We start from the raw sequence: 9,253 nt of genomic DNA, 5'->3' as shown, positions 1-9,253 counted from the left end.
CAGCAGCAGCAGCAGCAGCAGCAGCAGCAGCAGCAGCAGCAGCAGCAGCAGCAGCAGCAGCAGCAGCAGCAGCAGCAGCAAATTGATCGAAGTTCATTTACAAACTCGCATGCGCACTGGACGAAGCAACTGTACCCCGCTGCTGCTGCTGCTGCCGCTGCTGCAGCTGTTGCTGCTACACTGCTACATCTGCGCTACTGTTGCTGCTGCTACATCTGCTCCTGCTGTTGCTGTTGCCGTTGCTGCTGCAGCAGCAGCTGCTGCTGTTGCTGCTACACGTGCTGCTGCTACGACCGTTGCTGCTGCTGCTGCCACTGCTGCTGCTGCTGCAGCAGCAGCTGCTGCTGCTGCTGCTGCTGCTGCTGACCTGCTTGGGGAAGAAGAAGCAGCAGTTGGCCACGTTGAGCAGCAAACTGGCGCATGCAGCAGCTTGGAGTCTCTTGTGGTTTAAAGCCAATTCACAAGTTGTGAAAAACAGCAAAGAAGAAAAGACAGAAGAAAAACAAGAAAAAAGAGACAAGTGCTCCGACTGAAACGCAACTGCAGCGCAGCAGCAGCAGCAGCAGCAGCAGCAGCAGCAGCAGCAAGGCCACGCTTTCAAAGGGAATTCTTTTCTTTTCGATTCAAATGCAACTTTTAATTCTTTGAACCAAAAGTGGTTTTAATTTCGAGGCATTTTTTGTGCCAAGGAATAAATTAAAATAAATCAAAATAGAATAATAAAATAAATAAAATGAATAAAATAATAAATAATAAACAATTAATTAGAAATAAATAATAAATTGATTAACAAATAAAACAGCTATTCGCCATTTGCTGCTCTTAATGCGGACAAAAGGCACATCCACAGGCCTCCCTACAAACCCTAAACCCTAAACCCTAAACCCTAAACCCTAAACCCTACGTTGGCAAGATGCAGCCCCCAAACAGAAGCGGTGGCGCATGCAAGCGGGAGGAAGCAGCAGCAAGAGACAGGGGGAGCAGCAGCAGCAGGGAGACGGGGAAGCAGCAGCAGCAAGGCAGCGGGGGGAGCAGCAGCAGCAGACAGGCGCGGCAAAGAGCAGCAGCAGCGCGAGAACGCGCAGCAGCAGCAGGAAGCAGCAGCAAGAGACAGGGGGAGCAGCAGCAGCAGGGAGACGGGGAAGCAGCAGCAGCAGGGCAGCGGGGGGAGCAGCAGCAGCAGACAGGCGCGGCAAGGAGCAGCAGCAGCGCGAGAACGCGCAGCAGCAGCAGCAGCAGGGCGGCGCGGCAAGGAGCAGCAGCAGCGCGAGAACGCGCAGCAGCAGCAGCAGCAGCAGCAGCAGCAGCAGCAGCAGACCTACTGAGGAGTTTCCTGTTGAGGTGTTTGCGGAGCAGCGGCGAGCCGACGCAAAGGACCCAAACGCTGGAGCCAAAAAGGGCCCCGAAGCTGCAGTTCAAAAAGGCCCGCAGCAGCAGCAGCAGCAAAGGGTGGTTTTCGGTTTGCTGCAGCAGCGAGGGCGCGAGCGACAGCGCCGGGGGCGCGCACAGCAGCAGCGCAGCAGCGCCGCTGCCCGCGGCCACCAGCGGCAGCTTGCTCAGGCAGCCAGCCATCCTCAGCAGCAGCAGCAGCAGCAGCAGCAGCAGCAGCAGCAGCAGCAGCGGCGGCGGCGGCGGCGGGGGCGGGGGAGGGGAGCAGCGGCGGGAAGCAGAAGGCAAGAAGGGCCGGGGGGAAGCGAAGGGGGCGGGAGAGCGCGGAGAGGCAGCAGCAGCAGCAGCAGCAGCAGCAGCAGCAGTGGCTCCAACAGCAGCAGGCGCGTCAGGAGCAGCAAAACGGAAGCCCGGGAAGCCAGCTGCTGGTGTGTTGCAGCTTTTATTGTTTCTTTTGTTAAATTTGGACTTTTGGCGGAAAAAAGAAAAGAAAAGGAACGCAAGCAGCAGCGCGCAGCAGCAGCTGCTGCTGCTGCCAGCTCGCGCAGGTTGAGAGGCTGCTGGGGGCTGGGGTGTATAGACAGCTCATTTTCGCGGCCTCTTCCGCCTTGTCGAAAACTATTTCGCAAATTAAAATTCATTTAAATCATTTAATTGGCAAAACTGTTTACTTATTGCCTCTCTCGAAACGCGCAGCAGCCAGCGCCCCACTCCGCCGCCGCTTGCTGCTGCAAACGCGAAGCTCGCCAGTTTTAAGGAATTAAAGACTAAATGGAATACTTTTTGAATTTATTTATTCATTTTTCTTTATTTGTTTTTATTTGTTTCTCTTCTTTATTTCTTTTTTGTTTTTTTTCCCTCTTTCCTCCCCTGCTGCAGAGCCACCACCCGCTGCTGTCGGCCACGCAGCCAGCAGCAGCTCTGCGGGGCCCCTGCAGCCCCAGCCCTTTTCTTTTTTATTTATTTATTTATTTATTTATTTTAAATTAAATAAATTAAAAAACAATTTTGCAAAAATCCCGCAAAGAGGCACTTAGTGCCACGCCCACACCCCAACTTCCCACACACTCAATGATCCGCGCCGGGGGCCCCCCTCTTCGTGTCTTGCTGCTGCTGCTGCTGCTGCTGCTGCTGCTGCTGCTCCATTTTGCTGCAGAGCCCTCTCAGTCTTTTCTTTTCTGCGCCGCCCCTTCCCTGGGCGCCTTGGCGCCGCGGCACTGCCCCTGCAGCAGCAGCAGCAGCAGCAGCAGGTGCAGCAGCAGCAGCAGCAGCAGCAGCAGCTGGGCTGCAGGTGGGAGGCCCCTGCTCTTTCCAAAACAGCAACTCAAAGGGCCCCCAGCTGCCTTCTTGTCCAGGTGGGGGGCCCCCCCACTGGGTCCCCCCAACAGGGGGGCCCCCGGGGGGCCCCCCGGGGCCCCCGGGACCCCCGGGGCCCCCAGGGGCCCTGGGGGGCCCCCCGGCCTAGCGGGTTTAGAGATGAGCGAAAAGCACTACAAGCAGCAGCTGATGGTGAGCCTTTGTTCCTGCCTGTCGGTCCTAGGGTTTAGGGTTTAGGGTTTAGGGTTTAGGGTTTAGGGAAGATGTTTGTGGGGCTGGAGGGGTTCTTTTGAGCCGCAGCAAAAGCAGCGTTTTCAAATATCTCAGCAGTTGTATTAGACGAACAAATTAAACAAATCAAATTAAATTAATTAATTTAGTTAATTAATTAATTAATTAATTAATTAATTAAATTATTTATTTATTTATTTAATTCTGCAGGGCAAAAAGTTCACCTCCGTGGGCCGCTCTTCGGTGTCTAGACACTACAGAATCCGCGGCCGCCCGCGGCTGCGAAAGGCCACCGGCCTTCCGGCGAATCCGATAACGTTGCCGGCGCGAAGGTGTTTAAATAAATAAATAAATAAATAAATAAATAAATAAATAAATAAATAAATAAATAAATAAATAAATAAATAATTTAATTTAATTTAATTTAATTAATTTATATTCGTTTGTTTAATTCCTTTCCGTGCAATTCGCTGCAAAAAACGCGCAAGTCCTGCGCCTGCTGCAGCCCGCCCGCCCGCTGCTGCTGCTGCTGCTGCGCTGCTGCTGCTGCTGCTGCTGCTGCTGCTGCTGCTAGGGTTTAGGGTTTAGGGTTTGTGGTTTGGGTGGCTGCAGGTGCATGCTGCTGGGGAAAATGGACAACCGGAAGGCGAAGCGGGTGAGCCACTCGGGTGTACGTACACCGCGAGTGCAGCGGCTCAACCTCTGCTGGAAACGCCTCTGGTGGGCAGCAGCAAAACATTATGTGCTGCTGCGGCTGTCCATGAAGGGCCTCAAAACCATCAAGAAGTACGGACTGCAGCGAGCAGCAGACAAGTTCGGACTCAACCTCGCGGACAAGAGGCTCTTCGCCGGCTACTCCCACAGGTCCGCTGCCGCTGCTGCTGCTGCTGCTGCTGCTGCTGCTGCTGCTGCTGCTTGTGCTGCTGCTGCAGCTTTCCCCTGGAGACGGGGCTGCGGTGGTCTTTTTACTTCAACGCCAAAGCTTATGGAAGTGTTTGCTCTTTCTGTTTGTACACTGCAGAGGAAAGTACCGAAATATGGTGCTGCCGGAGGCCTCAGGGGGCCCCCCAGGGGGGCCCCCAGGGGGGCCCCCAGGGGGCCCCATAGGGGGGCCCCCTGCGACTGTGTCTGCTGCTGGGGCCCCCGTCTGAGTGCAGCGTGAGGCAGCAGAAGCTGCTGGGGAGCAGCACAAGCAGCAAAGGGGAAGGAGGGCGGGGCAAGGAAGGGGAGCAAGTGGGGGGTGCTGAGGTGTACGTACACCTGAGGAGGCGCTGCGCTTCGAGGGGTGCTGAGGTGTACGTACACCTGAGGAGGCGTTCAGGCTTGGAGCAGCAGCGGCTCTTCGAGCGCCACAGCGAAGGTCTTTGCGTGCTTTTCGCCGAAGTCCAGCTGCATGCAAGTGAGCGAAAGTGGAAATAAACAATTAATTAATTAACTAATTAATTAATTTTAATTTTAATTTTATATTTCAAGTCTCACAATTATTATTTTTCTTCCCGCGTAAAAGGGCGCGAGGTAAACAGGAATTGGGGCTGGCGGATCTGCTGCTTCGTTCTCGCTTTCCGGAGCTGCATTGTTGCATGCAAAAAGTGGTTTAAAATTCAAAAAAGAATATTTGAATTCAACAAAAAAGTGTTTTAAATTTCAAAAAAGATCATTTGAAGTGAAAGAAGTGCAGACTTGCCTTCGGCTCGGTTCACGATCACGCAGAGCTGAGCTGTACGTACACCCCAGATGCCGCCACTTGCCGAACTTGAACTTTCGCTTTCTCACTATTTGTGCATGCGTTGTAAAGTCCCATTTCAGGATTTTTTCGAAGAACTGCTGCTGAGGGAGCAGCACTTAAGTAAATCACTTGGCCTCCCGAGCCCTGGCTGCAGGATTCCGCAAGTTCAGCAGCTGCTGCAGCAGCTGCTGCCGGTTTGCTGCTGCTCACCTGCGGCCGAGGACTGCAGCAGCAGCAGTAGCAGCAGCAGCAGCAATGAGCGAAGGAAGCGGAGACGGAAGCTGCGTCACTCACTCTCCTGCAACTGCTGCGGCTGCTGCTGCTGCTGCAGCGGCTGCTGCAGCTGCTGCTGCTGCTGCAGCGGCTGCTGCAGCAGCTGCTGATGGTGGACGTCGGCGCCGACTTCCACAAGAGTTCTGGAGTTAACTTTGTTTAGTTTGGAAAGTTTTGAAGTGAAGAAAACGAACTTGACGACGACGGCGGCTTCCTCTTCGAAGCTGCGGGCGCGAGGTGTACGTACACCCCAAGCTGCAAGTCTGTTTCTCTCACGCCTTCGCCAGCCTCTTCGTCATAACATTTTGTGAAGAGCGTTTTGCATGCATTTTGAGGGGACAGACTTCTCCTGAGAAGTGGTGGCCATTTGTTTGAATAAAAGCATTTAAATGCAATTCCTTTTTAATATTCCAAAGACAAAGTCACCTTGCATGCGCTCTGGGGCTGGCGAGCTCAGGGTTTCCCGCAGCAGCAGCCACTCCGGGGGTTTGCTGCTGCTGCTGCTGCTGCTGCTGCTGCTGCTGCTGCTGCTGATTTTTTGGTTTTTCGCGCAGATTTTCATTCTTTGTTTTGCGCTCAAGTGGAAGTAAACAGTGTCTGGACAGCGCATGCATCCATAGGTGCTTTAATGGACTTTAATTCCCTTTTTTGTTTGGATTTCTTTTTCGTTTTAATTTCTTTTTGGTTTTAATTTCTTTCCTCTTTTGCAACTTTGCGGCTCACTGCACTTCGCCGTGGGAAACACTTGCTGCGTCTTGCGAGGCAACTGCTTGGGCTCTTTGGGTTTATTTATTTCGAAGACTTCTTTTTTAAAAGGTCCTTTCACGAAGATCTTGCCGGCGTTGGGGCTGTAGGTCCTTTCGAAGCAGAGCTGCAGCAGCAGCAGCAGCAGGAGCAGCAGCGGGGCTCTTAACTATGAAAAAAAAAGGTCTTGAAGTTAACTCACGGGGGCAAACGCCCACAGCTGGGCTCTTGTGCTCGCGCCCACATTTTGAACTGTTATCCCGTTGGCCTGGGGAGGGGCTTTCCCGCTGCGGGTGGCGGCTGCGGAGATCTGGCTCACCAGAACAACAATAATAAGTCCATTCTGGCGAATTGAAAAGAATTAAAACAAATAAAAAGTCAAAAATAAAAAGAATTGAGAAAATAAATTCCGTTTCCGCGCAGGACTCAGCGCGAACTCACCGGGTTTCGCGTCGCCGGCGCAGTCAACCGCCCGCCCGGCTGCGGAAACCTTCAGTGAAAATGCAGAAGTTGCAAAAGAAATGAATTGGACTTACTCGAGTGCCCACAAGAACATCTGCAGGCCCGTCAAAGACTAAGTCGAGAGCTTCCTCGAAGTCTTTGTGGGTTTCCATCATTGCAGTGAAGGCCGCGGGCGCGCCGCCGGCGCCGCCCACGGCGGCGGCGCGCATGGCCGCTGCGAGGAGCAGCAAAAGCGACAGAAAGGGAAGCGAAAAGCAAAACATAACAACTGCATTTAATTTAAAATAAAAATGGCGGAGGGCTTTTGTGGAACGGCCGCCGCACGGCTGCGGGAAACTTGAACGGGGTTCTGGAGCTGCCTATACACCCCAAGTTCGCCGGCTGAATGCAACTTCACTTCTGCGATTACGCCACTAATGTTGTTCTGCATTTTTCGGTGAAAAGCCTGGCCCGTTAACTTTGAAAAAGAAAATTAAAAAAAAACATTTAAAAGTAATTGTGTGAAGTCTTTTCGTTTCGCCGGCCGGAAAAGCGCAGCGAGAAACCCGGCGCAGCAGCCCGCCTCACGCGGAGCCGCTGCAGGAAAGCCCGCGGATTCCGCGCTTTCCGCCTTTTCTTTCGAACAAAGAAAACGAGTTTTGAATTTTGGAAAAGAGAAAAAGAAAGAAATTCGAAAAAGAGCCGCGCTTTCCCGCGGATCGCCCCAGTTCAACTTTGCTGCTGCGGCGAAAGCTGCAGCCCGTCGCAGGCCAAGCCCAAGGCGCTCACTTTGCCCATCAAGGCTTTCAAGTCGCTCGTCTGCAGTTCCCTCGCCACGTGAGTCAGCACTGCGTGGGTCACTTCCATGGCTCTGCACGCAGCAAATGAATTCAACTTTTGAATTCAACTTTTGAATTCAAGTTTTGAATTCAAGTTTTGAATTCAAGTTTTGAATTCAAGTTTTGAATTCAAGTTTTGAATTCAAGTTTTGGAATTCTGTTTTGCCCTTCGAACTGCTTCCTGCCCGCTGCATGCGCTGCACCCTCGCCCGCTGCGCTGCAGCACGGGCTGCAGGCTGTCAGGGACTCTGCTGCTGTGAAGCAGCACCTCTCGGCCTGCCGCAGCAGCAGCAGCAGCAGCAGCAGCTGCTGCTGCTGCTGCTGCTGCTGCAGCTCTCAGCAACGACGGAAGCAGGGGAGATGCTGCTGCAGCAGCCTTTAAGCGGCCGCCTGCCGCGCGGACAGCGTGGGTTTATTTGGAATTAATTTGCAATTAAATGCCGCAGTGGACTTATTTGAATAAATTTGAATTTGAATTAATTTGAATTTGAATTAATTTGAATTTGAATTAAAAATAAAACTGAATTAAAACGAACTTTCTCTTCCCCTCAGGAGACTCCAGGGCCTCCGGCGCAGGCAGCAGCTGCGCGTTGTTGCGCGTCTTCGCGTGGGCGCAGTTGGCTCTTCCGATGCAAATTAAAAATTCATTTTCGTCTTTTCTTTCTTTTTCAAAACAAGCAGAATGAACAACTCCCGCCTTCTCCATGGCTTCCTGCAGCACGCGAGCAGCACAGACACCCAGCTGCCTCTATGCAGCTGCTGCAGCGCAGCAGCAGCAGCGCAGCAGCAGCGCCGCAGCAGTGCTGCAGCGCAGCACAGCAGCAGCGCAGCAGCAGCAGCAGCGGGCAGCGGAGGCCGGGCGAGTGGGGCCCCTGTACCTTCACAGCGGGGCTCAAAGCGTAGACCCTTTCCCCTGCGCCCTCGAGCGACTGCTGCACCTGGGGGGCCCCCAGGGGGCCCCCCAGGGGGCCCCCCAGGAGGCCCAGCAAAGGCCAGCCCGAAAGCCAACAAATTGAAAGGGAAATGGAGAAGAAGAAAAATGCGGCTTGCGCAGCAGCTGCGGCGGCTGCCTTGAGGCGAGCAGTGCAGTGTCTGTACATCTCAGCGGGCGCGCATGGGCGCGAAAGCGACTTTTAAACGCGAAATGGCGAAATAAAAGCGGCAAATTCGTTTTTAAAAGGTAAATTCATTCTAAAAAAGCAAAAAAGAAACAAATAAGCAGCCAGTTGCACAGAAGGAGTGGGAAGCGCCGCCGGTCGGCGGCGCCGGCTTGCGCGCGGTGGCTGTACACCCCAGCTGGGACTGAGCAGTTCTCCAAAGATTTAATTAAATTCACAATTATTAAATCTGAAATAAAGTAAAAATTAAAGTCAGGCTCCAGCTTTCTGCGAGAAACCAGCCCCCAGTCTGCAGCAATGCGAACAGCTTGCAGCTGCTGGGGGCCCCCCGAGGGGCCCCCGACCAGACTGCTGCATCCTCTCGAAACAGCGGAGACTTATTCCTTAATCAAATAACACTCTAGTATTGAATTTAACATTAAAAATGGAATATTACAAAGTTTTAATGTTTTTGTTTGCCCGCCAGTTGGCTTTTTTTCTTTTGGTGAGACTTGTTCAGCCCTGCATGCGCCTGGCTTTGAAGATCTGCACAGGCGCTGAGGTGTACAGACAGCAAAAACGAAAATGAAGTTTTCAGACGCTCAGCTGCTGCAGTCCTCGCCAGGTGTACGTACACCGGAACTAGCTGCAAGTGCACACGAGCTCCATTTCACTTCATTCCTTTTATTCATTTATTCATAAATGTTTATTGTTGTCTCTCATTTAAATGACTTCGTCTTAAATGCCATTTTTGAGCTGCAACACACGCACTTTTCATCCAATATCTAACGGCCGCCCCACAAAACCCTAAACCCTAAACCCTAAACCCTAAACCCTGAATTCTCTGCCCGGCTTTCCGGCCTCTTTCTGCGCAACGGAGGCCCGCAAGCAGGCCAAAAGATTATGCAAACTGAGCCGCAGTAGTAGTAGTAGTAATAATAATAATAGTAATATTAATAATAATAAGAATAATAACAATAATAATAGTAATAATGGTAGTAGTAGTAGTAGTAGTAATAATAATAATAATAGCAATATTAATAATAACAATAACAATAATAATAATAACAATAATAATAATAATAATAATAACAATAATAATAACAATAATAACAATAATAATAATAATAATAATAATAACAATAATAATAATAATAATAAGCAAACCATGCCAGCAGCTAAACACTCCAGTGTAA

At 51.6% G+C, this 9,253-nt stretch overlaps 3 protein-coding genes across 3 annotated transcripts; 1 reads left to right on the top strand and 2 right to left on the bottom strand.

The window, feature by feature from the left end:
* Positions 1-913: 913 nt before the first annotated feature.
* Positions 914-4,088, top strand: ENH_00003070 (50S ribosomal protein L28, putative; the record flags this gene model as incomplete). Its single annotated transcript, XM_013578290.1, has 6 exons — positions 914-1,776; positions 2,546-2,744; positions 3,148-3,269; positions 3,550-3,592; positions 3,704-3,801; positions 3,959-4,088. 6 exons carry the CDS (start codon positions 914-916, stop codon positions 4,086-4,088), a joined length of 1,455 nt encoding a protein of 484 aa, XP_013433744.1.
* A 1,657-nt stretch (positions 4,089-5,745) lies between these two features.
* Positions 5,746-6,351, bottom strand: ENH_00003060 (hypothetical protein, conserved; the record flags this gene model as incomplete). Its single annotated transcript, XM_013578289.1, has 2 exons — positions 5,746-5,994; positions 6,217-6,351. The coding sequence occupies 2 exons, from the start codon at positions 6,349-6,351 to the stop codon at positions 5,746-5,748; spliced, it is 384 nt and encodes a 127-aa protein (XP_013433743.1).
* Positions 6,352-6,850: 499 nt separating this feature from the next.
* On the bottom strand, positions 6,851-8,060 carry ENH_00003050 (hypothetical protein, conserved; the record flags this gene model as incomplete). The annotated part of the gene is made up of 3 exons (XM_013578288.1): positions 6,851-6,992; positions 7,497-7,672; positions 7,839-8,060. The coding sequence occupies 3 exons, from the start codon at positions 8,058-8,060 to the stop codon at positions 6,851-6,853; spliced, it is 540 nt and encodes a 179-aa protein (XP_013433742.1).
* Positions 8,061-9,253: the final 1,193 nt, after the last annotated feature.

Source organism: Eimeria necatrix, genomic scaffold, assembly GCF_000499385.1.
Source record: "Eimeria necatrix Houghton genomic scaffold, Enh_scaff1095, whole genome shotgun sequence".
NCBI lineage: Eukaryota > Apicomplexa > Conoidasida > Eucoccidiorida > Eimeriidae > Eimeria > Eimeria necatrix.
Note: the sequence above shows the minus strand (reverse complement) of the source record. Positions and strands in the feature narration are given on the sequence as shown.